The sequence below is a fragment of the Centruroides vittatus genome, unplaced genomic scaffold (assembly GCF_030686945.1).
Source record: "Centruroides vittatus isolate TY-2023 unplaced genomic scaffold, ASM3068694v2 contig_19, whole genome shotgun sequence".
Lineage (NCBI taxonomy): Eukaryota > Metazoa > Arthropoda > Arachnida > Scorpiones > Buthidae > Centruroides > Centruroides vittatus.
Window position 1 is genome coordinate 618,463 of NW_027121169.1, and position 19,965 is coordinate 638,427.

At 29.8% G+C, this 19,965-nt stretch overlaps 1 protein-coding gene across 1 annotated transcript in view; it reads right to left on the reverse strand.

Annotated features, from left to right (window-relative positions):
* Positions 1-19,965, reverse strand: part of bchs (WD repeat and FYVE domain containing 3 bchs) — a 232,023-nt gene that overhangs the window by 45,714 nt on the left and 166,344 nt on the right. Inside the window, exons 42-46 of the mRNA XM_067264512.1 lie at positions 15,011-15,097; positions 12,607-12,745; positions 6,263-6,428; positions 989-1,180; positions 147-245 (exon numbers count right to left, since the gene is read on the reverse strand). Of these exons, the coding sequence (XP_067120613.1) occupies positions 147-245; positions 989-1,180; positions 6,263-6,428; positions 12,607-12,745; positions 15,011-15,097 (683 nt within the window). The remainder of the gene's footprint in view (positions 1-146; positions 246-988; positions 1,181-6,262; positions 6,429-12,606; positions 12,746-15,010; positions 15,098-19,965) is intronic.

The following is a 19,965-nucleotide window of genomic DNA, read 5'->3' on the forward strand; positions in this document are numbered from 1 at the left end:
GGTATAATTAACTATATCTTCTAAATTAATTTGTAATTAGTAAACACAGTAATTATAATTGTGTTAAATTTTCTTTCATAATTATTTAATAATAAATTTAAAATTATTTTCGAAGTTTCTTATCAAATCATAAAATGAAAACTTACAGGAAGAGAAATGTTGCTTAAAGGCATTCGCACCACTTGTTCTCTTTTTATTTTCCTGCTGGCTAATCTACTGAGTCCACCTGTCATCTTTTGTAGTTTCTATGAGAATTTGTAATAAAAATTAAAATAAATGCATTTTTCTTTAACTTTTAATAGTTAAATTTAAATGTATATTAATGTTTTTGAAGTTAATTCAATTTTATGAATAGGCAAAATCATTCATGGAAAAATCAATAAAACCTGAAAGTTCTAAAAATATATTATGTTTATATGAAAACAATTATTTTTAATAACTGCTTATTAAATAATCTTATATAATAATTAATCATTTTATAGAAAGGAATAAATCATTAAGAAACTGTTCTTATAAATTTCTATACATATGTTGCAGCTAGGTGTATTCTGTATGATAAATATACTTGGCCAATGAAGTAAAGCCATGCTGATTTTAAATGTTATTGTACATTCTAGGAATATCATTCATCTTGTTTCTCTCTTTTTTATATGAGCATAAACTAGGAATATCATTCATCTTCTCTTTTTTATATGAGCATAAACAATTACTTTATGTTTTTCTCCTATAAATTACAACAGTTCAAAATGAACATTTCTTATTGTTTTAGTTAATTTAATAAACTGTTTATACTTATAAAATATTGCTAAAAAATTTGTTTTATGACAATACAATAAAATAACTTTATTTCTGAAGAAAATATTGTTTTAAGAAAATCTAGATGAGGTTAATCAGTTGTATTTTGTCGAAAAGTCTTTACATTATAGTTTGTATATTTTAATTTGGAAACATTAATTAAATAATAATATGTAATTAAGATTGCACTTACTGTTTGTAATTGACTCTGAAGTTGCCAAGTGTCTTTAGCGTAACCGCACTTTCTTTCACCCTCCAAAAATGAAACCCATATACGACTAGTTGGTTCGCTTAATACTATACGTAGCAACTGAATGTCTGGAGTTTGACTACTACCCTGGGCTGCAAATCCGCTCAATGCAACTTTACTCACATCTTCTAATATCTAATAAATATAAATTTAAAAAACTGACAATTTTAATAACATTTTTTAAAAAGCTAGAAAAATACATGTTATTCTAGTATTGATATAAATTTTATTTGATTTATATGGCATTTAGAGCATTTCTTATTTGAAAATTTTAGAATATAAAATAGGATTTCCCAATAAGAAATGCCTTACAAAATCAGATTAAATTTACATAAATTATTTAATATCTTTTATAAATCCTTTTTTAAAATTTATATTCTAAAGCATTTGTTGTAATACTATTAGTATTACAGTCTTATGCATATTATAAAATAATTATTACAGTTTATTCATTTAATTCACTGATTTATTTAAAAAAATTATTTTATCAATAACATAAGAAAAGCAAATACCTGGTACTGTGATGGTTTATTTGTATTAATAACATGATTATTTGATTAAAAATTAGCAGACATTTTCAGTAGGGTTAGTAATTATTTAAAGAAAATAAAAATTAAGAAGTTTTTAGCTCTTGATAAACTGCATATTTATTTTAACTAATACAGTATATTAGATGATCATAAAAATTAAGCAAAGCCTCCATCTTTAATTGTTGATAATATTTTTGAATTTTAAGCAGTTTTATATTCAAATTATGAAATAATTGCTTTATTTCATATATTCACTTGGCATCATATATTTAAATTCAAACATATTTAAACAGCATAATTATATAGATTAAAATTTATTCCAAAAAACTTTTTTTTTGGTTTACAGTTTGGTCAGCATCAGCTAACAATGCACACAACTAAAATGAAGAACTCCCATATGATGAACTAGAGTTACAATAGCCAGAAGTTTCTGCTGAACCTCATCTATTGTTGGTGTTTCTAGTCTGTTACAAATTTGGAAAAAGGTTAAAGTTTGGCAAAAGTAGAAATAAACAAAGATTATTCCATAACAAACTGTAAACTTGCATTAATGTAATATCTTATTAAAGAAAAATGTCACTGTTATTTCAAAATTCCTATAAAATTATGTTTGCTAAATTAATTATGATAAAATTTTATTATAGTAAAAATTGGGAACAATAGTACTACTGAATAACCTTTACTAGTCATTCAGTAATTCTATTGTTCTGAACTTTCACTAAAGTATTTATATGTTATTGCTTTGTTCAATACTGATTTAATTTCATTTCTTTTGACTTGTACAACATTATGCTAACATTTTATAATGTGATCTTGCTTATCTGCACTTTTGTCAATTCTTCACTTTTCTCAAAATCTGTAACAGGTTAGTAACACTAGTAATGGGTGGAGTTCAGCAGCAACATTGAACTATCCTAGGCCCATTCCATAACTAAAACAAAGAGCATTTCTACAGTGCTCTTCTTTTTAGTTTTGCACATCATTAGCTAATGTTGACTGAGCTACAAGCCAAAAATGTTTCTCAAATAAATTCAAATTTTCAACTTCCTCAAATAAACAGTATATTTTTCCTTAAATATAAACAAATTATATACTATTTTACAATAAATGATTCAATATTTCTTATAGTTAAATCATTATCTTTGAATATCTGTAAACTGTTCAAGAATTTAAAACAAAATATGAACAATAAAGCTTCCTATATGATTTTTTTTCATGTATGAAAATACACATTCTAAAAGTGGTGACCCACCTAAAAAGCATTTTTGAAAAATAATTAAAAAAAAAAAAACAATAAAAAATATTATAAAGAAATCAGATACAAGCAATCATTTTCTTCTATTAACATAATCAAAAGAAGGATCTAGGTTTATTAAAATTTTAATAAAAGTGAAGATTTAATTCAACTTGAGTAAAGGTACATTGAATGTTGTCTGATATTAACAAAAGAATTTAACAGATTTATTGTTTACTTTCATTCAGAAATTAGAATAATTTACTTCTTAATGGAATTATTATCACTAATGGAATGAATTCAATATGATGACTGCCACTAATCAGCGTGATAATTGTAAATGATAGCTAAATTCAAATAAAAAGAAAATCTTCATTCAAAAAAATAGCATTACAATATCATCATTCACTATTTAATTATACAAATTGATAAACCTTTAATAATAAATAAATATTAACAAGAAGTGAATAATAATAATAATAATAATAATAATGAAAAACCATTCCAGTTGCAGTGAATTACAAAACCTAATCTTGTTTGTGTATGACAAAAATGATTATATAGCAGACTTTGTATAAATATATAAGATTCATTCCTTACAAATTACCATCTTTGTAAATATCTTGACAACTTCTTATAAGACAGATCATTCTTATATTTCAGAGCAAACAGACTTTTATAAATCTTGTTCTGTCATATTCTGTCAAACAATGCAATCTTTAACCAAGTATAAGTCAAAAATCCAACTAACACATGCAAAGACCTATGATAACAATAAGTTACAGAAGATACTTTAAATCAATAAACTTGCATTCAGTTTACTGATTAAAAAAAAATTGCTGTAATTTAAGAAAAATGACAATGTCCTTCAATTCAATCTATCTAGCTTATGAAATGAAGATTATTATACCACAAAGGTATAAGTCATAAAATAATATAAATTCAGAAAAATCTGATATTATGAATATTACTTTTTAAAAATAATGCATTGAGAAAGTAAATCGGACATAAACTGAATTTGTAAATATAAAAATGTTCATGCTTCAATAATACTGTTAGAATTAAAATATTTATTAGATGCAAAAAAAACTTTATTTTTAATAGTAATTCTGTGTGTTTCACATGATAATGAAATACAATTTGCATGCAAGAAAAGAAATATATGAAAGATTAAAATAATAAATGAAGCACTTGCCAGAATCTTTCAAATTGGTCCTGGAAAGATTGCGAGAAATTATACAAACTGCTTAAGGATATCAGTAAATACATTCAAAATATCTTATAGTATCTACCTTCGTTACGTAAAGATGTTAATCCCAAACTTGATTATTCAGCAGTTATCTATTGTACACTTAAAAATATCAATTGGTGAAAGATATCAATTTATTAAATATAAAAAATAAATACAATTTTTATTTTTTAAGAAAATACCAAACAATATATTAAGTTTAAATCTATTAAAATTATGAGTTAAAAATTCAATCTGTTTTATACCAGGTGATCAAACAAAAAGAAGACTTGCAAGAAATAGAGCAAGGAGTTTGGCAAGTCAGACTTGATAATATCACAAGCCATGATATTTATTATGAGAAATACTTAACTCTTGAGCATTTATTTTTATTATGGACAACATTTATTTACTATGAATGATATTTCAAAGTTTAGACAAGTAAATAAAAGTACTCACCATTATAAGACTGAAATTTCATTATTTTTATAGTAATACTAAAGGGCTTTGCCCCATTTGCTTCACTGACTAGTTCCAAAGGCTTTGCTCACTTGTTCAAAAATTTTGTGAAAATTTATTAATTTCTTATGCTGTCATTTCTATTTTTTCCCCTGGGCATGCTGGCGAAAGACAACATGCTCAGGGGAACAGCAACCCTCCACTTGCTTTACCTGTTTATTCCCAATATAGACTATTGGTAACAAAACTTTTGTGATAATTCATTGATTCTCAGTACTGCCATCTCTATTTTTATTTTCCTTCCTCAAATATATTGATAAATGTTTTGCTATACTTTTATCTATAAGAAGCTAGTTGTCAAGCAGAGCAGAGATGTCAGTGAATAAATATGGAAGAGACTAAACTTTGATTTTTTTTTTAAGTGAAAAATTGGACTTTTTCACTTAAAAAAAATCAAAGTTTAGTCCAACACACAAAGCTCTGATTCTAATGTCTGATGGTTTTGAAACAAACCAAGGGTCTCCACAAACAGTGAGAAAAGGATGATGAGGTAGGGTGTCTGTGAGTGCCGGGATTTGGTGGTGGTCTCTAGTTGATACTGTTTTTTTTTTATTTTTTTTATTTTTTTATTTTAAACTTAGATAGTAAAAAATCTCTTCAAGAAAATAGTCTCATATTAATTCCCAGAACATTAACATTAGTTGCAATTGTTGTTAGAGAATTCAATAACATGACAATGGTTCTGATATGAATATTTCTGATTATATGAAACATTGATCAATAATTAAAAATTAATTGCAAGATAGAAATTTTTTTCTATCTAAATATGACAAAAAATAGTTTTATGATCACTTTTAGCAAAGTAAAGATGCAGTTATACAAATAAACATCTATACTGAAACCAATGCTTTGCAATGATACACCAACAACTGCCATTGTGGTGCATCAAAGATGCAGTTATTAAGTTATTAAATGAAAATCAGCAGTAATGTCTACTATTATAGATTGTGTTGTAATTATCAGTTCTACAATTTCATTGATACTCAGTGTGAGGACAATATTAAACATTTCTAAAGCAATTGCTAAATTTACAGAATAATATATTAATTCCCAACATAAAGAGATATTAAATATTCTGCTTTTCTGGTACAATAATCAGGTTGTTTTCCCTCCATGGCTGCTATTTCTTGATAATGTAATAGAACAATATTTTCTCACACATGTACAGTACCTATGATTATGTATAACCCTAGATAGATATGTGACAAATAAGTGCAGTGTCAGTTGCTGTAGTAAATAGCACACATTAAAAGCATGATAGAAAAATTTGTTAGATTGTTATTATAGGACACTGCAATTAAATAACATCAAACAGGTTATTGGAACAAGCAATAAACATATTCAATTTTTTTATTTTGGTTGTGTGTTTTATCACAATTCTTAGTAAAACAGATACTAAATTAAATGGTACTTGGAGATTTTTCAAACACAGTGAACCTCCATACAATGCAAAGGATATATTCTGCATTATATAAACCACATGTGTTATGTATGAACTGTGAGTATGGCATAATGGTAAAATAGCCATAAAGTTAGAAACATTTTATGAATACTGACCTGTATGATGCATTATAGGGGTCCACTATATTGATAACTGTACATGTTGGTATTCAAACAATATTTTAACTTTGTTGAAATTCCTCCTTGTGATAATTAATTACCAAAATAAACAGTACTTGTATTACAAATAAAAATTAAAAAGTTACCTGTCTTTTTGACATATAAAGTTCTCCCCACACTCTACGAGCCGCACCGGCAACTAATTGAGCACCTTCTTGTAATGAGGTCTGTGGTGACTGGATTTGGAATTCTGGTTCTTTTGATGAATAAGAACTGACACTTACATGCCATGTTGTCCTCCTATTAAGATCTCTATTATAAAATTATAATTTAAGTTATATTTTCTGTATATGAATTCAATAAAAAATAATTACAATAAACATAAATGTTTTACTAACAATTGCATAGTAATTGTATTTTGGAAAAGTGCAGTGTTATGCAAATTCTTGCTATATGAAACAAAGGATTAGTGCAAAACATAGAGTTAGATTCCAAAAGTTGACAAAAGTATTGGGTTGGCCAATAAGTTTGTGTGGTTTTTGCTGATAGATAGAGTTAGATGCTCTGAAAAGCAATTATTAGTATTAATAGTTTAACCTTGAAAACACATGTTTGTTTGACAAGTGACATTTCACTAACATTTGTCAAAAATAAAGCTTGATGGTTAGTTTCGTTTGTGTTTGACAGTATTACAAAGATGAGTGAACAAAATGTGCATTATTGACACATTATGTTTTTATTTTAAAAAAGGTGTGGAGTCTATCCACTTTCTGATGTGACAACTTAATCCTTTTTTTTTGTTTTATAGAATCATTGCAGAGAAATTTGCATATATTGTCAAGGTGATCAGCTACTGGATGCTTTTCATGTGATAGCTAGGTGTACTAACTTAGAAAAAATTTGTGAAAGTATTTTCGGTGTACCCATTATTCCGTTTGATAATTTTTTGGACCTTATTGGTAATTCACGCAATTTTGATTTAATTAATTTTGTTCAGAAAATTAAATTATTTTTTTAGGTAATCTTTTGTTGTCTTATTGTTTCAGTGAGCCTTTGTACGGACTGTGGTGTACATTTTGTTTCATTTTGCATATTGGAATAGTTGATTTTGCCCAAAGGTGGCATTTGCTTTCTTCCTTTAAAAGTGTGTTCGTGGCAAAGAATTTTTGGGAGTCTATCCACTTTCTGACGTGACAACTTAATCCTTTTTTTGTTTTATAGGTGGGTGTGATTAATTTCTTTTATATAATGTTCTTTTTTGTTCAGATAGTTCTCCCCACAATTTTGTTTTTCTTTTTTATATATATATATTTTGTTTAAATATATATTTTTGATATCACTTTGTATAATATGTTTGTTTTTTTATGTATATTTTAATTTTCTCTGTAATAACTTATGAATTGTATTTGTATATTAGTTTAGTTTGTAATGTATAAATGTTATGCATTGATTTTTGTATTCCCCGCATTGTGGGTTCTTCCCAGTATGACTAAATAAATTAAATTAAATTATTTTAAAAAAGGTAAAAATATGGCACAAACCTGCAAAAAAGTATGTGAAGTGTACAGTAAGAATGCCATGAAAGAATATGTGTGCCAGAAGTCGTTTGCAAGATTTCGTTCTGGAGATTTTTCCATTCAACATGCACCACAATCAAGTTGACCAGTTGAGATCAATAGCAATCAAATAAAAGAATTAGTCAACAGTAATCCATACTACATGATGCGGGAGATCAAGTGTGAAAAATCATCTGCGTCAATTTGGATACACCAGCAAGCTGGACGTTTGGGTTATACACAAACTTAGTAAAGCTAATCGCATCATTCGCATTTCCATCTGTAATTCTCTCAAAAACTGTGAGGAAAGTGACCCATTTTTGAAGCGAATGGAGCTGAGATAAAAAGTGGATTGTTTACATCAACATCAATTGTGAAAGATCATGGGGAAAGCATGGCAAACTACTGCAATAAGCTGGACTTCATCCAAGCAAAGTCATGCTCTTGATTTGGTGGGAGGGTATCTTGTTTTACAAACTGCTTCTGAAAAATAAAATGATCAATTCCAACATATACTGTGACCAGCTGGACAAATTAAATGAAGCTATTCAGGAGAAGCATCCATAATGGTAAATTGCAATGGCATTGTCTTCTATCACAGTCACATGAATCATTGCAAATCTGGCAAAAATTGTTGGAGCTTGGCTGGGATGTCTATGTCATCCTTCATATTCACCCAACCTTGCCCCTTCCAATTACGATTTGTTTTTTCTTTCAAAATTCTATACACAAACAGTGCTTCATTTCCGATGATGACATAAAATGGCACTTGGAACAGTTTTTCACCAAAAAAGACTGGAAGTTTTTTAAACAAGGTATTTTGAAGCTCCCCAAAAGATAACAAAAGGTATTCAATAAAAATGGTGAATATATTATTGAATAAAATTTTTATTTTCTATATTAAAAAAAATGCACAGACTTATTGGCCAATCCAATATACTATTCTTTTTCATTACTAAGAGAAATATGATTATTAAAGCAATCAATAATTTATTTCCAATCAGTAATTAACTAACAATCACAATTAAAAGTACTGTATTATACATTAATATTAATTTAGTGACTGAAGATGTTTTCTTTTTACAAAGTATTGTCATATTCTGAGCTTTTTTGTTGATCTTAATCAGAAATATCAGCAACATCTTTATTTTTTTAATCATAAAAATTTTTTTATAGATGACAAAATAAAAATAAAAATATGTTATTAATCAAAAGTTTGTTCTAGCAGGTTGCATTTATTCATTCTAGTACCAAGCAATTTTTTTTCTTTTGGAATTTGTGTTCGAATACCAAATTGTTCAAGTACCAAGATTTTGTTTTTTCATTTTTTTTTGTCATCTTTATGAATGATGACTGACCTATGGCTTAAAAAAGCTTAATAGCATTTACCTAAAAATGTTTAAATAAATTTTACTAAATACAAAGTTTAATCTATAAAAACAAAACACACAACAGTCTTAAAGAGTAAAGTCTGAAAGCAACAATGACACCCAGTTGATAGGAAAACTAGGACAAGGAAAAAAATTGCACTATCAGTTCTCATTAAAGTAAACCCAATGAAAGGCACTAAACAAATTTAAAATTTCAATATTCTAAAATCTGTGGGCAAATTTGAGACAATATGCATGGTTAATTAAATAAAAAAATATCAAATGATGGACTTTGCACTTAAAAATTGTGAAATTTTATACAGAGGATTTCCCAAATTCTTGAATTGTATTAGAGCAAAACTGTGTTGTAGAAATGCCATGTTGTTATAGGTATTCCTATAACAATATGGCAGTAAATGAACAAGAAACTTTAATGTTTGAATGTTTTCGGCTTCTTTTAGAGGCTCTCCTCAGGAATGTACAAAAAAACAGTTCTATTGTTTGAAAATTCTTTAACCGTCGAATACAGCCATGTGTCTTGTTCATTTACTACTGGAATTAGCATTTAGGTGTGAATTTTGTTAGTATAGTTCCAGTTTATGTGCGCTAATTTTTTTGTCTGATTTACTCATGGCAATGCCGACCAAATTATACAGAAAGGCTGTTCTATCCCTAACCAGGATAAGAGAGAAGCTGGGATTCCTAACTAGCTGTCAAAACAATGGAACATACCCAATGTCCATCTTCCGAATAAAACTTCTGTATGGATGTGAAGCTCTTCTGCCTAAAGTACGATTTTTGTGCCTCAGAAAGGCTATCTGATGCACCAGATGAATGATGTACCATAAATTGAAACAACTCATCAATCTTGAGGAGAACTTATATAGACAGGATTTTGCTATCCTGAAACGGAACTCCAGAGTCATTGATCTGGAAGCAAGTGTCAAGCATAACTTGCATTGTAAATATGAAAAAAAGCTCAGTTGGATAATCAAAGTACAAAAACTGCATCCAAAACCTAAGTTCAACAACATTATCCCATGTTGAGACAACATCTCTCCTCCAGAATACTTCCGCAAGACATTCAAATTTGGTCCTATGTTCATGCTTCAATAAGCTGCACCGGATCCGTTTTCGTTCACTCTGAACTTGGAGAAATTACTATCTAGAGGAAATAGCGAGTATCCAGACACCCGCAAGGACTATCTTCGATAGAAGGCGCTGATGGGAATTGAAAGTTACAGACCTGAACCTGATGTACACAAGTTCTGGAATTACGTCAGACACAGTAAGAAGTGGCTCCAATCTAATAACATCACAATGGTGAAAGCGGATAAAAGCAAGGCAATTGCCATCATGCTAAAGACAACCTATGTCAGTATATTACACCAATATATAGTTGACACTCAATGTCAACCTGCTGAGATCTCCTACACAACAAAGCTACAAAGTCGTGTCGGTAGATTCACCCTCACTGGCCTTGCTGCAATCTTAGGCCTTCAACATTCAATAGTTAGCTCCCCGACACCCCCCGACTTTTTGCTTTTGCCAAAACACACAAACCCGGGCAAAAATTAAGACCTGTAATTGATAAAGCCAGATCTCCCACATTCTTGTTAGAGAAACGTATCCATCACCTGTTAAAATGCCATCTTGATGCTTACAGCTTTATTGTCTCTAATTCCAAAGTACTAATTGCCAAACTCAATAATATAAAGTTAAATGGGAACAAATCGGGTGGTTATATCACAGCACAATTGGATGGTTATATCTACAAACCGCCCCTTCAACAAATTTATAATAGAATCGCTGAGGATTTGAACTTGCGCTTAACATATAAGAGAAAACGGAATATTTTTAGACTATTAACTAATGCTAAAAACAGGTCTGATGACAAGAAAGCGCCAGGAGTGTACTGCATACCATTGCATGACAAAAGTTTCAATCGTCGGGTAACATACATCGGATCCACATAGAGATCCCTTGAGGCTAGAATACAGGACCACAAATATGATGTGTCCAAGTTGAAGTATAATACTGCACTAGCCCAGCAAGCTACTGAATGCAGGATTTTTCCATGTTGGGATGAAGCCACTCTTTTGCACAGGGCCATTGACCAACACAACTTACGCTCGTTGGAGGCTCTTGAGATCTATATAGAAAGCATGAAGGGAGGTTGTATTAACTCTGATTATATTCTGGTTCCACAATCATGGAAATATTATTTACAGTGCCACAAGAACAACAATAATTTTAGTGTAATTAAATATTCGTCTTCCTGCTATGTAAAAGAAAACAATTTCCACATCATTTACATCGCACTAATTTTTTTACAATGCTATAATAATAATAATAATAATAATAATAATAATAATAAATTTTCAAACGATAGAACTGTTTTGTTACATTCCTGAGGAGGGCCTCTAAAAGAACCCGAAAACGTTCGAACATTAAAGTTTCTTGTTCATTTACTGCTGGAATTAGCATTTAGGTGTAAATTTTGTTGTTATTATTTTATTTTATCTTTGATAAATATAAATATCTAAACTAAAGCAGGATTTAAATCACACATTTCCTCCAATTTTTTACGGCATTATAAGACAAACATTGCTCTAACCAAGAAATTTTCATGGGCATGAAACTGTATAGTACTTAAATTTTTTCATCATTAACTTCATCAGTTGCTTTACATACAATTGGTATATAACAGTCTGAAAAAGAAATTATTTAGCAAAAGCAACATTACAATTCATGTTACAAATATATTTCTTTATGCATGAACTAAATTGCATCAGTTTCACTCAAATCATTCATGTAAGTTTGCATGAGTGTTTTGAGTGAAGTTTTTATTGATACCAAAAGTGACAACAATCAAATATTTATTGTGACATTGTCACAAAGCCAGGTTGCAATTTTTAATCATATTTTTAATAATTTTTTAATTTAAAATATAAGCTCTCTATCTCAAATTAGTAGTGTTTGCCCCTCTACTGTACATCATACTTTTCCTGTTACCAATAGATAGATGACTGACATGACTAACTCCTTTCAAGAAAAAATCTTTGAATTGAAATAACATGACTTACAGTTTTCATCAGAAATTCATATATAGTTAATTTGGGATCATGCCCCCTAAGATTTCTGTATCTGGTTTTAGATTTCATCTACCAAACTTTGTTCTCAAGTTTAAGGAAGGACAGACATCAGACGGACAACAGTGAAAATTTATAGGTCTACAATTTTTTCAAATTGAAGCCCAATGACAGTTACAGACAATGCTACTATAAATACAGGAATTTAAATCATAATCCAGTACAAAGAAAAAAACCAATGTTTCGATAAATTCCTTTCCTAAATCATTTATAACTGTAGTTATGAATTGGTAAATCTTTAAGTACATTGATTACTAACAATAAATTTAACGATTTTAACACATTTTTAACAAAATTAACTTTAGATGAGATTAACTGATTTTGCTAACAACCTAGATATACTTTTTTCTTATATAATACTTGTTAAACCTCAAAATGAAAAATAAAATATAAATTTACTTAGATAACTTACCTAATTTGTAAATCTTCTGTCAATTGTAAAAGACAATAACAGAGGCACCCAAAAAATTCTACTTCAGTATTATTTGCAGCTAAGATGATATTTCGATGTGAAATTATTTTCTGTAGACTCTCTAATATAGCCATTTGTTCTGTAAATTAAATTCAAAAACAAAAGTGAATATTTATCATGTAATTCTACTATGATTAAAACTGGCTGACAGTATTTACATATTGAAAATATATACTGAAGAGACAAATTGCTGAGATAGATAACCTATGCAAATAGGTTTTTGCATTACTATAAATATTGTAAATATGTTCACTCTTTCATAATTTTATTTCTTTGTTATTTCCTACAATGTTGTTTGTACCTGATTTACTAGGTTAATTTTTGATTATCAGCTTGGTTATGCATAGCGAAGCCAAGCATGTATGCTGCACTCAGCCTTTCAGTTGCTTTTTTTTTTTTTTTACAATCAAGAGATGAATATATAGAAGGAAATGTTATTTTCATTTTATACTGGTTACAAATAAAAATAAAATAAAATCTTGAAACCTATCTCTCCAGTTCCTATATAAATATTAGTCTCAGTTTACTTGATTTTCTTCTTAGATGGAACTAATTTAGTTGGATTTTAGATGGAATGTGTAAATTAAAGATTAGATGTACTATAAATCATTTTATAATTCTATATATTTTCTAATATACCGTTGTTGGGTAATGTATTCACCCATTGATGAACTCTAGATTATACAGTCCATAAAATCAATTGACAATATATTGTATATTTATTTTAGAGTTTTATCCAAGAATTCTTTATGCAGACTTGCAAGTATCAACATGAAAAGCCTTCCATGATTTACAAAATGAGAAGCTACAACAAAAAAAGTTTATAGATGAAATAATCAAGCCTAATAGCAAAATGAAATTTAGTATAATGAATAATGCAACACTAAAAACTTTCATTACATCTTACAAATGACAAACAATTTTGAATTTTTTTAAAATTTGTATCAAGTTAATTGTCAAAAGAACAAAAAAATAATGTTATAAACTAATTCATGATAATGATATTTAAATATATATATATATATATATATATATAAAAAAATATGAATTATGCCTTTAACTATTGAGATGATAGCAAAAAATTTCTTACTAAACAAATGTAGCCTAAACTTGCAGGAAAAAAATTGGATATTTGAGAAATAGCAATAACAAAAGTGTGCAGTTTTATATTGTCATCATAATTATATCCTTACCATAACGTTCTACATATAACTTGCTGGTTATCCATTTTAAAGTGATTTAAAGTCCAATTTAAAAGTAAGTGCAGACTATGAATTCTAGCAATTTTTGTGGATTATATGCTGAAAATTATGATCTTTACTTTCAAATTTTTTTATTGTAATACACTCAGATTAATTTTCTTGTCTTCAACCTTTAATTCTCTTAAAATACCATATTTATGTGTGTATAGGCCACGTGCATGTAGAAGTTATACTCCATTTCTGAAATGATATACTTGGAAAAAAATAAAAATCTCAAAATTTCACCAAAGAATGAAAGTAGAGATGCAGGTGTACAGAAATATGGCAACACTGTAAATTCCAAACAAAGAGATAAAATAATGGTTAATGCTTATTGTTGAGTGCCTGCACAGTGAGTTAGACAGTGAAGTTTAAATTGCACCTGATGCATTATGCACAAGAAAATGGAAATTGAGAAGCAGAAAGAAAGTTTGATGTACATGAATGCATGATGATGGATTCAAACAAAAGACAATCTTGAGAAAACATCACAAAACTGGCAAATGTTTTGCAGAACGACAGCAAAATATCCCAACCTTGGAAGCTAATCTGTTGAGGTATATCTGTGAAATTCAAGCAAATGGATTTTCTATGTTGAAATGATTCAATGCAAAGCCCAAAGGATTGCCCAAAATATGAAAATTTCTGAAAGTGAATTTAAGGGAAGTTTCCTGAAGGTGAATTTATAGTTATGACTGGGAAAGATGTTTCATGGCACGACATGAGCTCATGATTTGATGTCTAATTTCAATGTTGCAGCAGCTTTCTGCTACCTACCTAATTTTAAATTGCTTTAAAATTATTCATAATCTTGAGTTTAGGCTGCACCCTAATTTTGGTCAAAATATTTAGAGTAAAAATAGTGCAGCCTATATACACTGGCATATAATACAATATGGTATATTATATTATATTACATATATAAAATAAAATAAAATCAAAATGTCTTGCACAAGACTGAAGAATATGAAAAATATTTGGCATCATTCATCAATAAAAGTGATGGTTGCAAGGTGGTAATCTATAGTACAGCCACAAGTGAATGGATTAAAAGTGGAAACTAAAACTAAATCAGAAACTAAAATATAAAATAAATTACTTACCAACAACAGAATCAGCTGGCCGAGATAACTGATACAAAATAGTTCTATTTAAACTATGATAAATGCTATCTAATGATACACTGAGCCCTAAAAATATGAAAAATAAATAAATTAATTAAAGCAAAAATAAATTACATTTATATTTTCAAAAAATATAATTATTTTCAATTCATTCATTCAATTTTGTATATATTTATTATAAATATACAGTAAACCTCCACATAACACGGTGATACATTCTGTTTTATATATGTACTGTACTAGTACAGTGGCTTTATATATGAATTAAGTACTTATTTTAAAAAATATAAAATGTATCTTTAAAATTATAACAGTAGAAAATCTTCTATTTCATTTAAAAAAAAACAATAACAAAAATTAAACACATTTCTTTATCTTAATATTTTTTTCATATTTAATGATTGTTGGAGCTATCCAAAATTAAGTTCCAGTGACACTATCTTTCAAATATTAGTGATGTCAATTCATCATTTAAAGGCACTTTGGTATCATCGCTATCATTTTTGTTATTTAAAAATGTATTCATTTGTGTTGTTAGACATTTTTTACTGTTACTTCCCAACTCTTGGATATATAATATGGAGTTAAACACTCATGCAATTTTCTCTTAAATTAAACAGAATGGTTTGTGAAAAGTTCATTATTCATAAAATGTGTTTCTAGAACTGGATTCACAAAAATGGTATTAATAATAATATCATTAGCAATGACATATCACAGATGCAATTCACAAAAGTTGTCATAGATTACTGTGCTAATAATAACAAAGTACAGTGGTGCCTCATATAACGTACTTAATCTGTTCCAGGTGCACGTCCGTTAAGTGAAACGTCCGTTATACGAAATGCATTTTTCCATAGAAATACATGTTAAAACATGTAATTCGTTCCGCAGCATAAAATAACCATACTGTATCATTAAAAAAAATGAACATGGGGTGCGTTCTTTTATTCCTCCCCGTAACTCTGCACAAGCGACATCCGTTTAAAAATTCCTGCGAAACGCGTTTCTAAATTCCGGTGGGAGTGCGCACCGTCGAACGGCAAAAACGGCCGCTTGTAGCAGTAGTTTACAGTAAAAAGCAACATGGCGTCCTCCATGGATCAGATAGTTTCGTTTCCGGGTCCATTATGTGGTTTTATGAATGAGAATTTAGAAATAGCGAAAGCGCGAGTTAGCGCACGTGGTGATGTAAGTGTCTTTACGAATTTTTTTCGAGGCTATTTTTGAATGCCCTTTGCACAAATAATCCATTTTATGGTTAAATTTTACAATTGGGACCCTTCTTTTGCCTTTTAAAGCTCATATTTTAGAATTATAGATTCCTCGATCATGATACTATCGATAGTGCGGGCGCCGCCATCTTTCTTTCTTTCACCGTCGTTCCTAAATGCCTACACACAGCAGCGCACTCCCGTAGTAGCGGAGTAGCGACCACTATTAAAGAACGCACCCATTGAGCAGTCACCAATTATGCCGGAAAGTCCGTTGTTTGCAGCCAGTCCGTTGCTCGAGTCACGTAACGGCCAAACAGAAAGTCCGTTGTTCGCAGCGTCCGTTATTCGAGGCGTGCGTTATACGAGGCACCACTGTACTGTATTTTACGGACTATAAGACACACTTTTTTCTTCAAAAAATTGCCTCCAAAATTCAAGTGCATCTTATGGTCCGTAGCGTCTTATAGGTATTTTTTTTTAAAAAATTGCTTAAAAATTAAGGTGTGTCTTATAGTCCGTAAAATACGGTAACTAATATCTTGAACTGAGAGTGTGGGAATTTTTTCATTGCTTCCATGATCTACACCAAATGAGAAATTAAATATTCAATCTTTGTAATTTTAGAACTTGTTCAGTGATCATAATCATGGAAAAACAAAGGTGTTACAAAATATTAAAATTAAGAAATTTTATTTCTTCTTTTAAAATCAAGGGGCGACTATAGATTACCACCTATGAAATTTCAGGACTTTTGATTATATTTCTGAACTGAGGGGACTGAGATGAGTTCAACAATATCCTACTTTTGGACCAGAGACGAAAAATAAGAAAGTTATCATACTTTTTTCCGGTGATCGCACGATGATCAGGAGTTGCATTGCTCTCTCCATTAAGCCTATCGTGTGTTTAAAGGCAGTTCAGCAAGTCAGCCATATATATCTTCAACAGAAGCAGATGTTGATCCACAAGTACACTGATTGTCTGCAGTTGGAGTTAAGTCCTTTTCGCACACTCTTGCACTCCTCGACCTCAGGGCCTATGGCCCCTCAGCCACCGACATGCTCGCTATTGCTTGTGGTTGGCTAGTACTACGCGCCACTATCGTGGCTTGTCCAACAAACCTAACCTATCCATCTGGGAGATAAATGTTACCGCTAAGCAGCAGAAAAATCTGAAATAGCGTGAAAACACTGTGAAAGGCAAGAAATAGTAAATATTATAACTTTCTTATTTTTGGTCTCCGATCCAAAAGTAGGGTATCGTTGAACTCATCTCGGTCCCCTGAGTTCAAATATATACTCAAAGTCCCAAAACTCCATAGGTGGTAATCTATAGTACAGCCACAATCAATTCATAATATAAAGAAACATAATAGCTTTAAATAAAAAATTCAGTAGTGTAATGTATAACCAGAATATTTCATAGTAAACTTAAGGGCCCATATGAATAAAAGAAAGCAAATGCTGATAAGCATAAGGTAGAAGCAAAAGCACTTCCTCTGTCTTGTATGAATAATAATAACCTTATATCTCTGAGCAAATGCTTTTGGTAAAAGAGTAGAAGTTCTCAATGTACAGGTTATGACACAGAATTGAATATGGCTAGTAAAATAGAACATAGGGACAAGATTAAATGTGTCATTTGTTAATTAGTGTAGATATCCACTAACATCAACACTAGTGAACATCTGGAATCGTAAGTAGCTTGTATGTTTAATGTACTCATCACAATGAAATCTAGGCTTTTCTATTTTTATGTGAGTGCAGTCAATCACACCAATTGAAGTTGGAAAGCAATTTTTATTTTGCTGTAGTTGTTTTGCTTCCATGACAGAATGATATGTTGTAGGAAATTTTATCCAACAATCAGCCTGAGCTATTATTTTCTCCACAACACTGCTCAGTTTGTGACAATGTTGACTGCTCTACACCAAGTTCTCTATGCCTTTTTTGGAATCCAGGTCAGTTATATATCTTAAACAAATTTTCATTTTTTGTAAAGAAGTTAGTGCACCACTGTGTGATTCAGTCATTCCTCCTAAAAAATTATGTGCCAACCAACCACCACTTCCTTCTTCAAACTTAAATAATGCCTTAAAAATCACTGACTTGTGGAAAGGAATAAAGTTTATAATATTTAACCTTCCTTAGATTAACTACTTCAGCCACAGTTAAACATTAACAAAAAATAAACCTAGATAAAAGCAACAACAAATCATACATCAGTCTACAGACTGATTTTGCATGGTGTGAGTGTAGACGTTCAACTTCTTGCATCTTTGTTAACATATTTCATTAATAACTTCTCAGGTAATTTTATTTTGTGTTTATTGTTTTATATGCACATACATATATTATATTACACAATTTTATCTTAAACATCTGATGCTCATACCATACAAGACCATGCTCTGTACTTTTTAAATTTCCTCTTGTTCTATTGTCTAGTTTGATACATTTTCGATAATCCCTTATTTTTCCACAACATTGTTCATAGCACCTTATTACTTTCCATCATGTCCTCAACAAAAAATCTTAAAATTTTTGTCAAAATGTTAGGTCCATTAAAAACAAATGCCCTTTCCTTGCCTCGATTTTAAATAATTTTTATGATTTGTTTATATTAACAGAAAGCTGGCTTACCCCAAACTCTGATGATGTCTTGAATTTTATTAATACATTGCATTATTCACATATTGTGTTATCTCATAATATCCAATGCAGTGGTGGGATCCTTTTGATTTTCCCCCTCACTCAGACTTGTTAAAGTTTTTGAATATCTCAATTCCATTCTTGCCGTCAAGCTTTACGCCTCTAAACTCAATTGTTTTGATCTACACCCCCCCATAATAAGAGAGATTCCATTTTTAAAATATTACATAGATATCTTTTTTTCCTTATCAATTCCCAAAATCTAAAGATTATTTTATGCAGTGATTTTAATATGCCTAACATCTGGAACTCTAGTGGCACATACTATTCCTACCTTGACCTGATTGAACAATTTCTTATTAATGATATTTATTACTTTTTCATTTAAACAAGAAATCCTTTTCCCATCGTGTCTTAATAACTTTCTAAACCTTGCTTTCACCTATAATTATGCCATATCTACCAGTCATGTTCATGGTTTTAACTCTGATTACAATGCCATATGTCTAGATGTCCTTTTAAACACAAATAAACATCAATCAGCTAGGCACATTAATATTTCCAATTGGGCCTCATTCAACAAAGCAGAAGCCTCAAGAATCCTCTGCTTGATTGACTGGACCTTCCTCGACTCTCCTATTTCCCCTCAGAAACTAACTGATGAAATTTATAATATATTTTCGGCCACAACTAATAAGTTTTTACAGTTCTGTAAAATAAACTCTTCTGCTCATAGATAGCTTCCTTCACACCTAAAGAAACTATCCAATACTATCAGAAAACAATGGACTAAATAGAAATGTTATGGGAACCCATGTGATCTTTACATACACAGATTACTATAACAATGCTATTATCAGGAACACCATATTGCTTTCCAAGAATACTTCCACAGGATTGTATCTACCTTTGCCACAGATCCCTGTACCTTCTGGCATTTAATTCCTAAAGTTTCAAAAAACAAAAAAAAAAAAAAACCACCACCAAACAAAAATCTATTCCTGACGATAAAATTTATAATATTTTTAATAATATCAAATCTAGATACTTTCATCTTCTACCTGAA